The sequence below is a fragment of the Cibotium barometz genome, chromosome 62 (genome assembly GCF_041138505.1).
Source record: "Cibotium barometz isolate CiBa-2024 chromosome 62, ASM4113850v1, whole genome shotgun sequence".
Classification (NCBI taxonomy): domain Eukaryota; kingdom Viridiplantae; phylum Streptophyta; class Polypodiopsida; order Cyatheales; family Cibotiaceae; genus Cibotium; species Cibotium barometz.
Genome location: NC_141107.1, coordinates 27383073 through 27402376, shown reverse-complemented (window position 1 = coordinate 27402376; position 19304 = coordinate 27383073). Strand labels below are relative to the sequence as shown.

Genomic DNA, 19304 nt, shown 5'->3' with positions numbered 1-19304 from the left:
GCACAAAATGAACTACTTATGAAGCTGGCTTTTGTTGAGTTCTTTTAACACCTTAAAATGCAAGATGTCAGCACCAAGAACCACTATTGATTTCAAAAAGACTAAGGACCATTATAGCTTCAATGTTGCATGGGATGTAATCAGATATCAGCACTTGTATACAACACCTTACAACACAGTGCATCAAGTTACATGGACTTGCAAGCACGGGGATGAATGAGAATGAGAGAGAGAGAGAGAGAGAGAGAGAGAGGTCTATTTTCTTACGAAAGCAACCATAATGCCACAAGCTATACTCAAACTTTAATGGCTAAACAGCAGCTTGCAAAAAAGAGCTCCGTCCTCTTCCCTTAGGACCTACTCAGTATACAGATTTCCCACTTCCACAAAGAATACTATTGCAATCTCATGCACATAATAATGTGAAGAGCTTCAACCGCCCAAAATGAATCAATTACAGTGCAGTGCAGTGAGATACTCATCAAAATGCACAGCATAAGCACCGTTCAGCAAAGTGCACTCTGACCAGAATCAGCTTCAAGCAGCATCCAAGTTTCTTGAAGGAGCAGCTGGTTTGGCAACATATATTTGTTTCAGCTTTGAAGATGAGGCGGATCCCCTTTCCCCTACTGAAACCCTATCTACAGTTACTGTACGAGAAGCTCCTTTCCTTTGGTTGCTCCCCGCCCAGTCAGAACCCAAACTACCTCTAGCTGGAGCCTGTTGAGAAGCCCTTTTATCCATGAAGGGCGGAGAGCTTGGATGATGACCTGAAGCTCGTTGTTGGTGGTCAGGATTCCTAGTTTGGAGATGGGGAGCTTCAAGTCGACTTCCCCTTGCATCCTGTGTTCCTAAAAAGGGCTCATTTCTACTGCTAGCAGTTGCCAAGTTGGAGTTCCCGGGACTGCTCTGAGATATACGGCGACCCTGCTGTGACTTACTGGCAGAAACTTCTGCAGAAGCCGAGCTACTAGTGTGCCCTCTGGTTGATGATGCTTCCACATCATTGAGAAGGGGATTGCTCGATAAAACAGAATATCCAAGGCCCAATTCATCTGGAAACTGAACAGCAGGAGCAGCAGCAACATCACCAGACAAAAAGGAGCTGCTTGTTTCAGGCAGCTGATGAGTGCCATTATTCATATGCATTGGCTGAGATAAAAGCCCTAGATCACCAGGAACAGCACTTGAATTCCTGGGTTGCAGGTTGAGACCTGGAACTGGTCCTGAAAGCGTATAATTTGGAAAAGGAGGCGCAGGAGCTCTCGACCATTGTGCCTGCACAAACCCAATCATATTTAGAAACTCTCTCTCTCTCTCTCTCTCTCTCTCTCTCTCTCACACACACACACACACCTGTGCATCCCCTCCCACCTCTCTCTCTCCCCGCTGTCCACTCTCTATGTCTCTCCCGCCGCCTTTGCATCTCTCTCCCCGTCGTCTGCGCATCCGCCTGAGGATAAGCTGAACATCTCCATCAGAGAAAACAAGAAGACGGCGGACTCCGCCATCAACAACATCAACCGACTTTCCAAAGTCGAGAAGGAGATCGAAGCTTTACAAAAAGAGAAGGAAGCTTGGAAAAGGGAGAAGGAGACTTGGGAGGAGGGGGAGAAAGAGAAGGAAGGAGGGAAGAAGGAGAAAGAAGCATGGAAAGAGGAGAAACAGGGATGGAAGAAGGAACGGGACACTATGAAGGAGGAAATCGACATCCTCAAAGCGGAGGTGATCTCTCTAAGGGACCGACCACCACAGGAGGAGGGGGAGATTGTGGAAGTTGACAAAGAGACCATCAAAGAGGAACTCACCAAGGCAGTCACCAAGAGCCTAGAAGGTAAGATCGAGGCAACAAGGGAGGGTTGGGTAGAACTGGTAAAGAGGAACATCAAAAAGGAAGTGAAAGAGGATGCCCAAAAAGAGGGGCTCCAAATCGTCAACACCACCATTGAGGAGAAGCGGATGCGACATGCTCGTAGACTCAATGTGAGAGTCACGGGGATTCCCGAGGTAGCTGATTCTACCCCCGAGGGGGATGGGCGGACACTATGCACAAAACTTGGTTACTCACATGAGCGCCCCCCCCCCCCCCCCCCCCCCCCCCCTCTCCTCCTCAAAGCTTGGAGCGCGGAGAAAGACATGACAAAGAAAAGAGCTCTCATCATACAGTTTCGGGATGTGGGGACACGCACCATCTTCATGAGGAAGAGGGTCATACTACGAGGCTTAGAGGGAGCTCCTATTTTCTTGGATGATGATCTCACGAGGATGCAGCTAGAGCATAGGAGAGCTTGCATGCCACGACTCTTACACGCGAGGAGAGAAGGCAAGAAGGCCTTCTATCGAGATGGTCGGGTCATCATTGATGGCCGGCCCATGGATTAGCAGTTTGGGGCCTATGGGACACAGACCAAGCCACTGACAAAGCTACACATGGCAGTATGGAACTATAATGGTTCACTATGGGTGCAGCCTGGACGATTGGAGCATGTTATGGTGGGGAGAGACATCATACTTCTAACAGAGACACATCAGAGCCCAGAGAGAGGGCTACCTCGAGTAGAGGGATTCCAGTGGGAGTCAGCATATAGGAGGACCACACGCCAGGGTACCTCGAGAGGGTCGGGGGGAGTAACAGTTCTATTCAGACAGGAGCTACAGGAGAGACTGAGAGTGGTAGCACAGGATCAAAGAGGCTAAATAGATGTGGATCAGCTTACAGCTCTCACAGGACAGGGTTATATATGAAACCGATCCCGTCAAGTGGGAAAGACTCCGTTGGACACCCACACGCTTAATAGCACAACTTTAAAACCACAAATTTGAAATGGACAACTTAAAACAACTTGAAATTAAATGAAATGAAATGGAAAAATGGACACCAGCACTGGGGCCGGAACGGGCCGACCCCCCCCTCAATATATGATATATTTATTGAGAGTATTTAATAAATACAATGCTCCATGGGTTCCAAGAACCAGATAATGTCCATGTACATATGAAAACAGTACCAAACAAGTAGGCTCGAATTTCGATGTAGAAGCTCGAAGCAGAACGACCACTAGTGTGGTCCAATCTCTACGGTCCTGTGCTTTCACTGGACTCCGCGGAGAGCGCCTCACTGGTGTTCCGAGACCACACACAAACAGGCGCTCTCGTACTAACGCCTGGCTCTCCCGATCTCAGCACCTTTGGACCGAGGTTCGCCAATACAGCTTGGACAACCCGGCACCGAACGGGTGTGGCCGTAGAGGGATGAATCCCTTATAAGATTTAAACATTAAATGCTTTACTCAAATCTGAAAATCACTTACTTGTAGATGGTTGATAGGAGACCAAAACTTGTGGTGTTTGCATAGAATATGAAGCCACCCTTGTTGAGGAAAGAGTTGCCTCGTGTAGAACTAACAAGACAAGCACCACCACGAAGGGTACAGCCGCCTGCTGTGAGAGAAGAAGCATCCACTTGCAAGGGCGGAGAGGCCTGGCTGCAGCGTGGAGGAAGGAAGATGGCGTGGAGGTGCAGCCAATTGTATCCTTCTGTTGATAGTAGCTACTGTGCAGAGGAGGAAAAGGAGAGGTTGCACAACTTGCTTGTTATGGTCGCCTGCATAGGAAAAGGCAGCCGCCTCTGGCCTGTACAGCAACTCAACCTATTGGAGGTGACAGCTGATAGAAGATGGGTTATCTGCAGATATCTTCAACGTGGAGGTGAGGACAGCGCAGCCTGCTGTCTGTCAACCAGCCGCCTGTAGAAACTCATGCGCAGCCAGCAGTTACATAGACAGTAGAACAGCAAGAACAGTAGCCAGTCGCCTGTAGAGAAGCATGGGGAGCTGCTTTGGCTGCAGCCTGTAGTGCAGAGAATAGGGCAGCCAGCAGCAGAGGGTATTCAGCCACCTGTAGAGAGGTAGGCGCAGCCAGCAGCAAAAAGGCTCTGCAGCAGTCGTTGTGCAGGGAAAGGCAGCCGCCTATTGGAGGAGCAGCTGGCTGGAGGATATGGGTGGTGGAGCAGCTGATTCGATAGCAAACGTAGGTGATCACCAGGTGATGAATCAGCGCCAGAAAGATGCGATGGATCCTCACGCTTGAAGGAGGAAGTCTTTTTAATAAAATTATAGTGGAGTTAACTTTAGTGATACCCACGCATGCATGTGGGGGATTTGTGGGGGTAGGTGACCATGCCCACCCCCACACTCACTTAAAAGTGGGGCTCCCCACCTTGGCCCCAAAGTGGGTGCCCAAAGGGGGTGCCCACTTTTAAATAAGTGTGAACACCTAACCTTATAAAATAAAGGGTTAGAATAAAATATTAAAACAACATGTGTAACATACTTACCACCTGTTCACATGCACTAAAACTCGTCAGAATACAGAGCAGACTTCACGACTCACTGGCAGGCGTCCCCGCTCAGTAAGTAACACGTCAAGCAGGCAAATACACAAATACATGTCATGCGAAAACAGTTTCAAGCATACAAATCATGTGTGCATGTGCAAATAGTAACATGGACATATCTCCCGTTCATGGAACAAGTACAAAATATCTGTCGGCACAAAACTGGCACGACATAAAAACATAAAAAACCTGGTCTTCCTACCCATAGGTAAGACACAATTCCAGGCACGAGTCTCCCTATGGTGTGACAGTCCCATAGGCAAAACACGGCACGAATACTGGCTCTTCCATGGCGTGACAGTCCCATGGATCGAACACAGTCCAGGTCACGGGTGGCACTGATCTGGCTCCCCTCCATACGACACCATCCTGCTAACACACGGGTGGCACCAGTCTGGCTCCCGTCCATGTCAGCAAAATACTGGCCTCTTCACACGAGACACTGGCCTGGCCTCAAGTGAACGAGACACAAAAACTAGGAATGGACCAAATGGTCGGCCAATTGGTGACATCCCCCCGGGCTTCTAAAGAGTTGACCTCAACTGAAAAGCCTCAAGATATGCCTGCAACAATTGCGGATAATCTGCAAAATAATCCTCATTTACCCATTTGGCATCAATAGGCAAATAATTCTTAAACTTGACAAGGTATCTCCTGGAAAGCTTTCCTGCAGGTAGCTTTCTCTCCTTGTGAAAAACAATCTGTTCTGGCTGGAGGATCTCCTCAAGCTCTTCAATTTCTGGCGGATCTTCTGTGACAAGCTCATCAGGATCTGGCCCCACATATTTCCGAAATAGACTCACATGAAAAGCATTGTGAATCTTCCAATGACTAGGTAGAGCAAGCCTGTAGGACACTTCATTGATTTTGTGAATCACCTTGAAGGATCCATAATAGCGAGGAGAAAGCTTAGGATATGATCCGTCCCTTCTATGCTTGTCAGCAGCCATTTTATGCTTATCTTGAGATCTTGCAATGGCTGTCCGCACCAGACCAAAGGCAACATCCAAGTCACGAACATATTCATCAGCTGCAAAAATCTCATCCTTGGTACGAAGGATGGGTGGCAAGACCACTCTGCCATAAATAATCTCAAACGGAGCCTTTCCTGTGGAAGCATGGATTGTATTGTTGTAGGCAAACTCAACAAGTGGAAGATACTTCTCCCATGCACTCTTTTGATCTGCCACATAACACTTCAACAAATCCAATACGGCCGAATTTGCAGCTTCACTTTGGCCATCCGTTTGGGGATGATAAGCTGATGAAAACTCAAGCTTAGTACCCATATTATCAAATAAAGCCCTCCAAAATAGGCTTGTAGTCCTGGGATCTCTATCCCCAACAATGGATTTAGGCATACCATGATGCTTGAAAATATTACTAAGAAAAAGCTTTACCATATGATCAGCTTTAATGGTTTTCTTGACGGGCAAGAAGTGAGCTTGCTTGCTAAACCTGTCCACAATAGTCCAAATAGCATCATTCCCATGCTGGGATCTGGGCAAATCCATAATAAAATCCATCGTGATACTTTGCCAAGGTTGCGAGGGAATAGGCAATGGCTGAAGCAAACCTGGAGGCTTTTGCCTATCAAATTTCACCTTTTGGCAAGTAATACATGCACGCACATAAGCCTCAATGTCTTTACGCATGCTTGGCCAAAAGAAATACCTCTGAATCATGCGAGTAGTAGGCATAATACCTCTATGACCAGCATAAGGTGGAGCGTGACATTCGTCCATAACCTTTGGACGCAAATCCTTCACCACACATAGGCAATTATCCTTCATAAGATAACCCTCGTTGATAACATAAGAGGCATGTGAATGACCAGCCATCAAATCAGTCCATATATGGCAAAAATCAGCATCCAAATGATACAAATCTCTCATAGCAGATAGATCTCCATGAGAGGCCACTGAGATTGCAGCAACATAAGGCCTCCTAGATAGTGCATCGGCCACCACATTTTTCTTTCCTGGAGTATGCACAATCTGAAAATGAAACATGGAAAGAAAGTTTGCCATTCACATCTGCTTCTCTGAAAGCTTGGTTTGAGATAGAAAGTATCTCAAGCTTTGATGATCTGTCTTGACTACAAATTCAACCCCAAGAAGGTAGTGTTTCCAAATCTTTAAGGCGTGAATTACAGCCAAGAGCTCTTTCTCATAGATATCCATATGAAGCTCAGCATCATGCAAACGACGGCTCTCGTATGCAACTGCATGCCCTTCTTGATTTAGGACAGCTTCTATGCAATCACCACAAGCATCACATTCAACCACGAATGACTTGTGCAAGTCAGGAACAATCAATACTGGACCACATATGATCGCATGCTTGAGCTGCAAGAAAGCATCCTGTTCCTTTGAAGTCCATTTGAAAGCAGTTTTCTTCTTCGTGAGATCATGTAGAGGAGTGGCAATCATAGCAAAATGCCTTATGAAACGCCTGTAGTATGAACATAATCCCAGAAAACTACGTACTTGATGTACGTTTTGCAATTCGGGCCAATTCCGAATAGTCTCGATCTTTGCAGGATCCATTGCAACTCTATCCTTGGATACAATATGTCCCAGATAATGAATCTCTGAAAGGAAAAACTCACTTTTCTTGGCATTGACGAAAAGTTTATGCTTCCGCAACTCTTCGAACACTGTGACCAAATGAGTTCTGTGTTCCTGCTCATTCTTGGAGAAAACCAAGATATCATCAAAGAAGACTCCTGTAAACTTGCGATGGGATCGGAATATCCTATCCATCATACGATTAAAAGTAGCAGGAGCATTGGTGAGACCAAAAGGCATTACCAAGAATTCATATAATCCGAAGGCTGTCCTGAAAGCAGTCTTATGGACATCGTGTGGCACCACGCGTATCTGGTGATAACCACTCTTCAAATCAAGTCTGCTAAAGCAAGCTGAGCCATCAAGCTTATCCAAGATATCATCAATACGTGGAATTGGGAATCTGTTCTTGATGGTAAGCTTGTTCAAAGCTCTATAGTCCACACACATACGGAATGATCCGTTCTTCTTTTGAACAAGAAGCACAGGAGAGCAGTAAGGTGAGGAACTGGGCTGAACCAAACCTTTCTCTAAAAGCTCGTTTACCTGCTTCATAATTTTTTCTTCTTGTGCAGCACTCACTCGGTATGCGGGTTTGTTAGGTGGAGAACTACCTGGCACAAGATCTATACGGTGATCTTCGGGCCTTTGGGGAGGTAATTCACCTGGCAATGAGTCAGCAAAACAATCGTTGAATGCATTAAGAAAATTCAGCCTATCATTAGACATAGCATCCATATTTTGATGATTTGGCACAAGACTATCACGCACAAAAACCAAGTACGCTGAAAGACTCTTTTTCATTGCTTTATTAATTTGGATGTGTGATACAACTGGGATGGAATCCCCTTCTTTGCCAGCATCAATAAAATGCATGCGGCCTTTATGCATAAAAGAAATCATATTGGACTTGTAGTCTTTGCGGGGCTCAAGCCTATGATGCCACGGCTTGCCCAACAATACATCACATCCATTCAGTGGAGCAACTAAGAAATGCTCATTATCAAGGTAGCCCTGGATATGGATACGCAACTTCCCAATCAAAGGGGTAACCTGCACCTCTTTGCCAATAAATGCAGCTTCAGCTTCAATCTGAGGTCCCATATTTTCAACCTCGATACCCAATGCAGCTGCCATTTGCATAGAGATGAAATTGTCAGTTGCACAATCATCAAACATGAAGAGTGCGGGCTGATCCTTGATTTGCCCCCAAGCCTTGCAAACCATACGCTCTTTTGCATCATGACCTGTATTTCCTTGCACATCAGGAACTGCATGAACATTTGCTTTGTTGTGCTTGTCCTCGTGCTTTGGTTTGCGATCTGGGCATTGTCGGAACATGTGGTCTTTGCTACCACAAGAAAAGCATTTTCCATCCTTAGCATATTGCTCTCTTTGCTCCGGGGTTAATCCAAATTTGTTCTTCCTTGGGCCCTGTTCTTTTGATGAGTTATTTTCAGCTTTACCACCCTTGTAAGGCTCCCGGAAGTTCTTTTTAGGTGGCTGTCCACCCTTTTGCTGATTTGGGACAGCCTTGTCCTTCCCCTTGGAACCTCCTTGATCCTGCTTAATCTTGAGCACCAATTGCTCTGTAGCAAGGGCAGAAGCTGTGAGTTGTTGCAACGTATGTTTTGGGTGCAATTCAATACCCGATCTATATGCAGGTTGCAATCCAGAACGAAACTTCCTCTTTCTTTCATCCTCTGTGATTAGCATGAAGGGAGTCACTTCCAGCAACACTTTCCAGAATTTGTTAACATACTGTTGCACACTCTCGTTATCTTTTTATTCCAGCATGTCCCACTTTTGAGTGAGAGTTTGCTCTGCATTGGGTGGCAAGAACTGAGCATAAAATCTATCTTTGAATTCCTTCCAAGTAGAGATGGGATCCTTGGTGATCTTTTCAGTGATCCACCAATGGGCAGCAGTCCCTTTTAGAAACATGCTAGCATGGCGCACCTTTGATTTTTCTGTAAAATCCTCATCGCTAAAAGCAATGTCGAACTGTGCCACAAACGCTAACACCTTAGAGGCATCATGTTCACCATGAAAGACATCAAATTTGACAGATTTATCACATGCTTTGAATTCCTTGAGCTTCCTGGCATGAGGCTCATGGTCCTCTCTTTTTCGTTTCCCCTTATCCAACGGGGTAGCCCTATCTCCATGGGCTCCATGGGCCGTCATAGAAGCTTCATGGGGCACGGTGGCATGTGCTCCACGAACTCGAAACTCAGATGCATATGACTTACCTGCATATGGCATGGTCTCTCCATGAGACAACTCAGAAGGCAAAATTTTTTTGGAAGTAGACCTGTCACCATGAGATACATATCTTGCATGCATGTGACTTTCGTGCCCTCCATGAGCACTGGCATACATATATCTATCAGGCTTTGTGCCTTGTGGAGAGGATGCATGTCGAGAGGTGACACTCACCTCTTCCTTTTGCATAAAAGATTTCAGCCTTTGGGATGCGGGATCTCCATGCTTCAAACGAGGTGGATTTCTGAATTTTAGCTCTCCGTCATCCCCCTCTTTGATATCACCTTTGCGAAGGAGATAGGCAAGTGCCAACTCCCTTGGTTTCTTGCCCACTTCACGAGCCATTGATTCAAAAGTTACATCAACCATAGCATCAGCCTTCCTGGCTTCAATAGCACTTTGCAGATGTGGATCTTCATGCAAAAACTTTAATTCTTGCTCTTGAGCCTGCAAAAGTTTTCTCATATGTTCCATTTCAGCCCTCATAGCATCAGGCTCTTGTTCAAGCATAACTGTCTTTCCTGGAGACAGTTGACCCTTGGATTCACTATCAAGAACCCTTTCAAGGGGCTTGTGCCTACCACGCAGGGCATCAGACCTACGAGAAGCACTAGATGGACCCCTCGAATTTGGCACTTCCAAAGGGTTGCCTTGGCTGTCCATTGTGTTTTAAGTTTGCTAAAAGCGGGATGTCCAGTACACAAGTTCGTTTCCCCACTAGGAAGAGGGAAACTACCGTGCTCTGATACCAATGAAACCGATCCCGTCAAGTGGGAAAGACTCCGTTGGACACCCACACGCTTAATAGCACAACTTTAAAACCACAAATTTGAAATGGACAACTTAAAACAACTTGAAATTAAATGAAATGAAATGGAACAATGGACACCAACACTAAGGCCGGAACGGGCCGACCCCCCCCTCAATATATGATATATTTATTGGGAGTATTTAATAAATACAATGCTCCAAGAACCAGATAATGTCCATGTACATATGAAAACAGTACCAAACAAGTAGGCTCGAATTTCGATGTAGAAGCTCGAAGCAGAACGACCACTAGTGTGGACCAATCTCTACGGTCCTGTGCTTTCACTGGACTCCGCGGAGAGCGCCTCACTGGTGTTCCGAGACCACACACAAACAGGCGCTCTCGTACTAACGCCTGGCTCTCCCGATCTCAGCACCTTTGGACCGAGGTTCGCCAATACAGCTTGGACAACCCGGCACCGAACGGGTGTGGCCGTAGAGGGATGAATCCCTTATAAGATTTAAACATTAAATGCTTTACTCAAATCTGAAAATCACTTACTTGTAGATGGTTGATAGGAGACCAAAACTTGTGGTGTTTGCATAGAATATGAAGCCACCCTTGTTGAGGAAAGAGTTGCCTCGTGTAGAACTAACAAGACAAGCACCACCACGAAGGGTACAGCCGCTTGCTGTGAGAGAAGAAGCATCCACTTGCAAGGGCGGAGAGGCCTGGCTGCAGCGTGGAGGAAGGAAGATGGCGTGGAGGTGCAGCCAATTGTATCCTTCTGTTGATAGTAGCTACTGTGCAGAGGAGGAAAAGGAGAGGTTGCACAACTTGCTTGTTATGGTCGCCTGCATAGGAAAAGGCAGCCGCCTCTGGCCTGTACAGCAGCTCAACCTATTGGAGGTGACAGCTGATAGAAGATGGGTTATCTGCAGATATCTTCAACGTGGAGGTGAGGACAGCGCAGCCTGCTGTCTGTCAACCAGCCGCCTGTAGAAACTCATGCGCAGCCAGCAGTTACATAGACAGTAGAACAGCAAGAACAGTAGCCAGTCGCCTGTAGAGAAGCATGGGGAGCTGCTTTGGCTGCAGCCTGTAGTGCAGAGAATAGGGCAGCCAGCAGAAGAGGGTATTCAGCCACCTGTAGAGAGGTAGGCGCAGCCAGCAGCAAAAAGGCTCTGCAGCAGTCGTTGTGCAGGGAAAGGCAGCCGCCTATTGGAGGAGCAGCTGGCTGGAGGATATGGGTGGTGGAGCAGCTGATTCGATAGCAAACGTAGGTGATCACCAGGTGATGAATCAGCGCCAGAAAGATGCGATGGATCCTCACGCTTGAAGGAGGAAGTCTTTTTAATAAAATTATAGTGGAGTTAACTTTAGTGATACCCACGCATGCATGTGGGGGATTTGTGGGGGTAGGTGACCATGCCCACCCCCACACTCACTTAAAAGTGGGGCTCCCCACCTTGGCCCCAAAGTGGGTGCCCAAAGGGGGTGCCCACTTTTAAATAAGTGTGAACACCTAACCTTATAAAATAAAGGGTTAGAATAAAATATTAAAACAACATGTGTAACATACTTACCACCTGTTCACATGCACTAAAACTCGTCAGAATACAGAGCAGACTTCACGACTCACTGGCAGGCGTCCCCGCTCAGTAAGTAACACGTCAAGCAGGCAAATACACAAATACATGTCATGCGAAAACAGTTTCAAGCATACAAATCATGTGTGCATGTGCAAATAGTAACATGGACATATCTCCCGTTCATGGAACAAGTACAAAATATCTGTCGGCACAAAACTGGCACGACATAAAAACATAAAAAACCTGGTCTTCCTACCCATAGGTAAGACACAATTCCAGGCACGAGTCTCCCTATGGTGTGACAGTCCCATAGGCAAAACACGGCACGAATACTGGCTCTTCCATGGCGTGACAGTCCCATGGATCGAACACAGTCCAGGTCACGGGTGGCACTGATCTGGCTCCCCTCCATACGACACCATCCTGCTAACACACGGGTGGCACCAGTCTGGCTCCCGTCCATGTCAGCAAAATACTGGCCTCTTCACACGAGACACTGGCCTGGCCTCAAGTGAACGAGACGCAAAAACTAGGAATGGACCAAATGGTCGGCCAATTGGTGACAATATACATAGCCCTTTGTTACTTTCCTCCATCAGGATCCTCCTATGTCATTACAGAGGACATGCCACAGGAGGAGGAGATAGGAACCTCGCCATACACTTGTCTCTCAGAGGAGATTATGCATTATTCTACACTAGGGGAGGTATTTCTTACCGGTGACTTCAACGCCCACACAGAGCAGATAGTGTGAGGTGTATGACTATGATGACATGGAGATCCTCCACCCTGTGGATCTAGAGGAGATAGGGGCTAGTCGGGCATTAGAGGACACTAGACCAGAGGACAGAGGACATTATGGGGACCACTTACTAGAGTTGGGAGCCAGGCATCGTCTCGTTATTTATAACGGGATGCTACAGTGGCCGAGATCAAGAGGGCTGACATGCTTCCCACATGGGGGTCATACACGGACCGAAGACACGGTGGTAGACTACATTCTGGGGTCTTTGGAGGCATCACAGCTTGTCACCTCATTCTCCACCCCACCTCGTCCTATTGGGACAGATCATACATACTTGGCATTTTCACTAGCCGAATCACCAGTATCACCAGCCCCCCACATACCGACCGGCGACGCCACACACTACCATCTACTTCACACATGACATGGCAGACATATACACTGGCAGAGTAGAGGATGGGCTCCTACTCATAGATCCCCTGGCACCTATGGATACCATTACAGCCCTGCTGGCATCACTCCTACACACGGCTGCATTACAGAGCTTCCCACATCGTGTCCACTCAGAAGAGCCTGCGAGATCTGGGACTATGTCCCAGAACAGATGGTATGATGACGAGTCCAGAGCCCATACTCACGGCTCCACATACAGAGAGCCTTGGGAGCCATTACAGAGCAGGAGTCGAGGAGAGAGATGAGGAGACTTACTCGCCACAAAAGCAGGCCTTCGCACAGATATAGGAGCTAGAGATCTTCCATTTCTTCATGAGTAGAGATAGCCCTATCTCATGGCGGCACATCAGAGAGCCCCGGACAACGACACCCATTGCAGACCCACAGACATGGCACACATATGCAGAGGGCCTATACAACACCCCACAGCAGCCACCTATACCTCAGCCACAAGAGCCGCGACCTACCACAGCTAGCTTCTTTACCCACTCGATGGTAAAGGAAGCTATCCGCCGCCTACAGCATGGACAGGCCGCCGACCATATGGGCCTACAGGGTGAGTATCTCATATATGCAGTAGATTCTTTGGCTCCTTTTCTTGCACACCTGTTTAACAGGGCACTAGCAGAGGGTTTGCCTGCGAAGTGGACGATGCACACCATTGTGCCGATCCACAAAACAGGGGATATGCTCGATCCAAGCAACTACAGGACGGCTATGGTTGGCCACGTGTTGGCCAAACTCTATGGTGCAATGTTGGAGTAAGAGCTTAGCTTATATACTGAGCGAGCAGGTTTACGCTCATCAGGGCAGGCAAGCTTTTGGAGAGCTTTCTATACCACTGACCATGTATTCACTTTGAGATGTATGATTGATCAGGCCAGAGTGAGAAAGAGAAAGCTCTATTGTTGCTTTGTGGATTTCCGCAAGGCATTTGACACAGTACCACGAGAGAGGCTCTTTCAGCGCCTGCAGTCTCTTGGCATACCAGCAGATATGGCATGGGGCATCTACGCATTATACGAGCAAGTTTTTGGGCGAGTCAGATGCCTAGAAGGTATGTCCGAGACTATTGCTAGCACCATTCGTGTGAAGCAAGGATGCCCACTTTCCCCAACGCTATTTAAGTTATACATTGATGAGGTGGCTGACTTCATTACACGGGGAGGTGGAGATGGAGTTGATCTAGTAGGTACCTCAGTACATATTATGCTTTATGCTGATGATATTGTATAAGTGTCTGAGTCTCCAGGAGGTCTACAACAGCATCAACATGCACTCGATTTTTGCACACAGAGGGGTCTTACTGTGAACCTTGGGAAAACCAAGGTTATGGTCTTTCATACATCGAGACAGGGCAGGAGTCAGCTGACATTCACTCTCGCAGGATGCCAGGTGGAGGTGGTGACTAAAACTCGCAGCGGGTGCCCGGGGGACTAGGGCCTTTGACACACTTGTTGATACCATCAATGCATATTAAAACATTTAAACATGGCCACAGCCTTAACACATATCCATCATCACTTTGCATAAAACATAAAAGCTAGACAAAACATCCACAAATGCTGAAAATGGTGCTTGCACGTGTGACATCACATAAAGGTCGGAATGGGCCGACCCCCCCCCTTCCCCCTTGGAGTATTTTATTACCCAAGGAGAATAATATCATGTACAAGCTTTGAGGGCCTTACTCTCCCCACGGGAGATGCCGGATTATCCATATACAAATGCCATAACACAGCCCAACACAAGGCAACCAAGCCGGAACATAGGCTATAGAAATGCCAAGCCAACAATATAATCCATATACCTCCGTGTGGGTACTGATTCAACCACGGGTCTTCATGCAATATAGAGGGTACAGCAAGTACAACTCTCCATTCAGCCGGTACAACAGGTACAATGGCTGGTACAGCCGGTACGGTGGCTGGAACAGCAAGTAAACAAGTACAAAAACTAGTACAGCCGGTACAATGGGTGGTACAACAAGTATAGAAGCTGGTACAGCCAATACAAGGGCTGGTACAGTAAATACAGCCGGTACAATGGGTGGTATAGCAAGTAAAGAAGCTGGTACAGCCAGTACAATGGGTGGTACAACAAGTACAAAAGTTGGTACAGCCGGTACAATGGGTGGTACAACAGGTACAACAAGTACAAATGCTAGTACAACAAGTACAATGGCTAGAAATCATAATAAATGGTTAAATACCCTTGCCTTCAGTATTTCTTCGCGATGGAAGCCTCCAAAATAGTCCCCAACAGCCGGTATTCTTCATGGGCAGCCTTCAAGTGAGAGAGAAAGAGAGTAGCCATCATTAGGGCAACCTGTAATGGTGGTAGAGGAGCAAGAGAGCCTCCATTAATGAAGAGAGAGGGCTCCAATTTATAGATTTGGGCCTCCCATGAGCTAAAATGGCAAGAGAAGGCTACAATGACAAGTGGAGAGCCACACAACAGCTGAAGTGACAAGTGTGAGGCCACTTGTCTCACTTTGATCCATTTTCTAACAAGTGTCAGGCCACTTGTCTCACTTTGATCCACTTTCTTGCCACATGTCCCAATCTAAGAGATGGGTTCTCCCATAATCTTTAGCTCTAAAAATATCCCAACTAGTAGACATTCTATCTTAGGCACTTTGCCAACTCTTGGTATCTGCTCAATTCCAAATGTAATGACGCGAACAGAATTTCCATCGGAGTCAAGCCAAAAATAGCAACTCTCCTAAACTTTTGGAGTGTGGTCCTTTGTATTCTAGGATAATCCCCCATTCCCAAAGCTTGTACTTTCCAAATATTTAAACATCCTGAAGTCCACCAGACCCCTTTCAGACTGGGAAATGTCCAGGCTGGTGACAGTGACATCATATGTGTACCTAGGGGTTACCTTCTCTGCAGCAGCCACGCGCTTCACCATGGGTTCAGCAGCCAGAGCTAGATTGGCACGAGGATATGCAGCATTGGCTATGCTAGAGAGACAGTGCCACCAAGCGCATTTTCAGGAGCCCTGGACGAAGGGCTGGCTATTTGACACATTAGTCACACCGGCATTGATGTATGGAGCAGCGGTATGGGCGCCAGGCCTTGCTACCCATTGGTGGACATAGATAGAGAGACCACAGGCCCTCATGATGGCACGCATGATACGCAGCAAACCGTCAGTACCTCATGACATTATCCGAGCAGAGTTTGCTGCGCCTCCTATGATGGTAGAGGCCATATTCCAAACTATATGCCACAGGACAGATTGTCATACAGAGCTTTTGAGGCATCTAGACAGCTGGCTAAGGCAGGAGACAGAGGATCATGGTATGCACAGGTCACACATTGGTTCTCACAGCATGGCCTAGACATGGATCATCTACCACCATTCCAGTATGACAGGGATGCACCACATATCCGTCTCTCATAGTGAGAGGAACAGAGTATTGAGACAGGACCTATGGCAGCTCTATACACGAGAAACATGGATATCGCCTGCACAGCCTCTTCCACCGAAGATGCTATACTACAGAGATCACTTCATGAGTATCACTGATGATGGATTTATAGAGAGGCCTAGATACATGGAGGGCTTTTCACCACACGGCTCCCGAGTGGCTATTGGTGAGCTTAGAGTTTCATCACATCGATTGGAGATCGAGACTGGAAGAGTAGCACGGATTCCCCTAGAGGAGAGGGTATGCAGATTGTGCAGAGAGAAGGTGGAGAGTGAGGAGCATTATGTATGCAGATGCAGAGCATATACAGCCATCAGAGAGAGATATCCCATTTTATTCAGAGAGCCACATTCCCTACGCCAGATCTTTGAGGCAGCAGACCAGCGCATACTAGGGAGATTCATTCTAGACATATAGTGTCACAGAGAGACATCATTACAGGCTCAGACAGCTCCAGTGGGGGGACGACAGACACAGATTACTATATTTTTTCAAAGATCCATCCCACTCCCAATCCCTACACAGCAGGAAATTACTCTCCAGAGAGCAAAGACACTCAGAGCCCGCAGGAGACAGAGGACACCTGGCTTTCGGACACCACACCTATATCAGAGAGAGATGACAGAGATCAGAGCTCAGTTTCACAGAGAGGGTGCAGAGCAACTAGCTCGCTTCAGAGCACACCCAGGCATGTTCTTCAGAGAGCTGTGGACACCCCCTTCATTGATGTATACCATTTTATATCCCCAGTATGGTACAAGATGGAGCTAGCTAGGTTGCATATCATGATTGTATACTCCATGCATATAGCTTTGCATTCTCCTAGTAGTAGAGCTCCATCCCCTCCCCCACTCATTGTACTTATTGCACACCCAGATTCAGCTTTTTAGTTCAGTACTTTTTCATTTTGTTGGGATGACAGAGGATACCCCACACAGGTACACTAATTTGTCTCATAGGCCGAGTTCGGTCTTTTGGAAAACGTTAATAAAATCTTTCTTTCTTCTTTCTCTCTCTCTCTCTCACACACACACACGTGATGACAAAACACCTCAATGGACGACATGTCTTTTGCAAAAAAAAGGATCTACCTTTTAGGATGACACACGTGAATGTGAAAGCTTTTTACCTACTACCCACCATAGCTTGGTCTTTGCTACCCTAATACCACAAGTACACCTTAGTTCCTCACCTTTCTTCTCCCCCATATTACTTATTCAAAAGAAAGATGACCATCAAGAATCCATTCCCAGTTCCGAGAATTAATGATATCATGGATAAGTTAGACCGGTCTTCATGCTAAAGCCATATGGACTTCAAAAGCAATTCTTGTGATCCATTTGAGTCGATGCATTACTAGATGGAGTGTGGATAGCAAAGTTTTTCTAGGCCATTCTCTGGAGCGTCCCTCCAACAAGCTACAGGAGGATACTCAACAGTCTACTGTGTTTATTCATGGACAGTTGGACAAATGGAAAGTGCTACATCAGGCCAGAGTTAGCCCAAGTTTCTTAGCACAAAGATTTCTTTGCACATCTTAGTGCTCACGTTCACAATCATACGGCGGACGTGCTGACGGCTATCCCACAATCCATTTGTCATCTCCTTCCACGAAATCGGTGGAAACCTCTATTGGTGACGCATGGACATGGTCACCCTTCGAAAGGAGGGCATGTTAAACCATTCCAATTAACATGGCCTCGCATGTCCTACTTTTGTAAGGTGTTGCACCATCTTTTTGTAACGGAAGCTAAGATGGTGTTTTTGTTTCAAATATTGTTCATCCCCAAATGGACTCCCTGCATGCTTGTATTTGGCCCATTTATGAGGGCCCTCCACTGCATATTTTATCAGCTATTTTTGCACCATTTGTAGGTGCCTTTTTTAGCATTTTATGGATTTTCGTCTAGGTCCGCTTGTAGGACCTGGCCGACCAGCTCATGAGGACCTATATATATTATAAATAGGTGCCTCATTCCCACATCATTTCATCTCTGATTTCAGCCGCGACCTGTACATACTAGCACTCACGGGCCTCTCTCGTGCTGTACCTTCATTCATATTCAGGTTCTTGATCATTTGCAATCTACTGTCTACACATATATGCTGTTTTATTCTCTGTTTTCAGATTTACAGCAGTAGCACAGATTTCTCACATGGTATCACAACCTGGAACTGCTCTAGGACCTGCATTTTCTTTCAAGAACCTATTGTTTACAGATTTCAGCACATAAAGACCTGCGTTTTCAGATCTAGGAGCTGCATTTTCATATGGGAGCTGCGTTCTCAGTGGTGCTGCATTTTCTTCAATCAAGCTGTGTTTTTCTTCACATAGCTGTGTTTTCAGCATCTGTGGTGCCATTAAACCTTGGAGATCCATTTCTTTTCTCCTCTTCTGGTTTTTTCCCACGCTCCCACCTTGCATTCCTTCTTCTTCATCCTCGTACTAACCGTGCTCAGTTTTAGAGGAGGTCTCGATGCTTCAAGCCCTATTTGAAAAGGAGGATTCTGCGTTTAGAGGATATGGCTTCAAGAGATCAATACTCTTAACTTCTCTAGACTTCTTTTCTCTTCCTAGCGAATCCTATCCCCTACTTCTCAAGCTACCACTTCATCGGTACCCTCTCCCTCCACCCCTTTGGTGGTTCCCCCAACCACTTCTTCTCTTGTTTCTCTCTTGCCACAGAACCTCTCCCCATCTTTCTCTCATCGGTCGATGGCGGACATTGAGGATATCCGCCATCGACCGATGAGAGACATCTTTGGATAGTGATGTGTATGATGCTTACCTTTGTTGCTGGAGTTGTCATGTGCATCAGCAATGCCATGGACCTTCTCAAGACTAAATCCAGAAGGGGCAAGCAGATAAAGAACATGAACCAGTAGAAGATGGACATGGAGCAGGACTTGGAGCAAACCTTGATCCAGATAAGTGCAGTCGGCTGGCTGCAGAAGTGAGTCGGCTGGCTGTAGGAGGTGTCGGCTGAACCAGGGGACAAGGGCAGCAGGCTGCACAAGAAGACCAGTCGGCTGCGTTAAAAGGAAAAGCATTAAATGCTTTTAGAACTGGCCGACCAGTAGTTGGCCAGCTCC

At 46.8% G+C, this 19304-nt stretch overlaps 1 protein-coding gene across 2 annotated transcripts in view; it reads right to left on the bottom strand.

The window, feature by feature from the left end:
• Positions 1 to 258: 258 nt before the first annotated feature.
• Positions 259 to 19304, bottom strand: part of LOC147604312 (uncharacterized) — a 63719-nt gene continuing 44673 nt past the window's right edge. For both annotated transcript variants that reach the window (XM_086795606.1, XM_086795607.1), the window contains exon 7: positions 259 to 1278. In XM_086795606.1, the coding sequence (XP_086651732.1) occupies positions 538 to 1278 (741 nt within the window). In that variant the 3' untranslated portion in view covers positions 259 to 537. The remainder of the gene's footprint in view (positions 1279 to 19304) is intronic.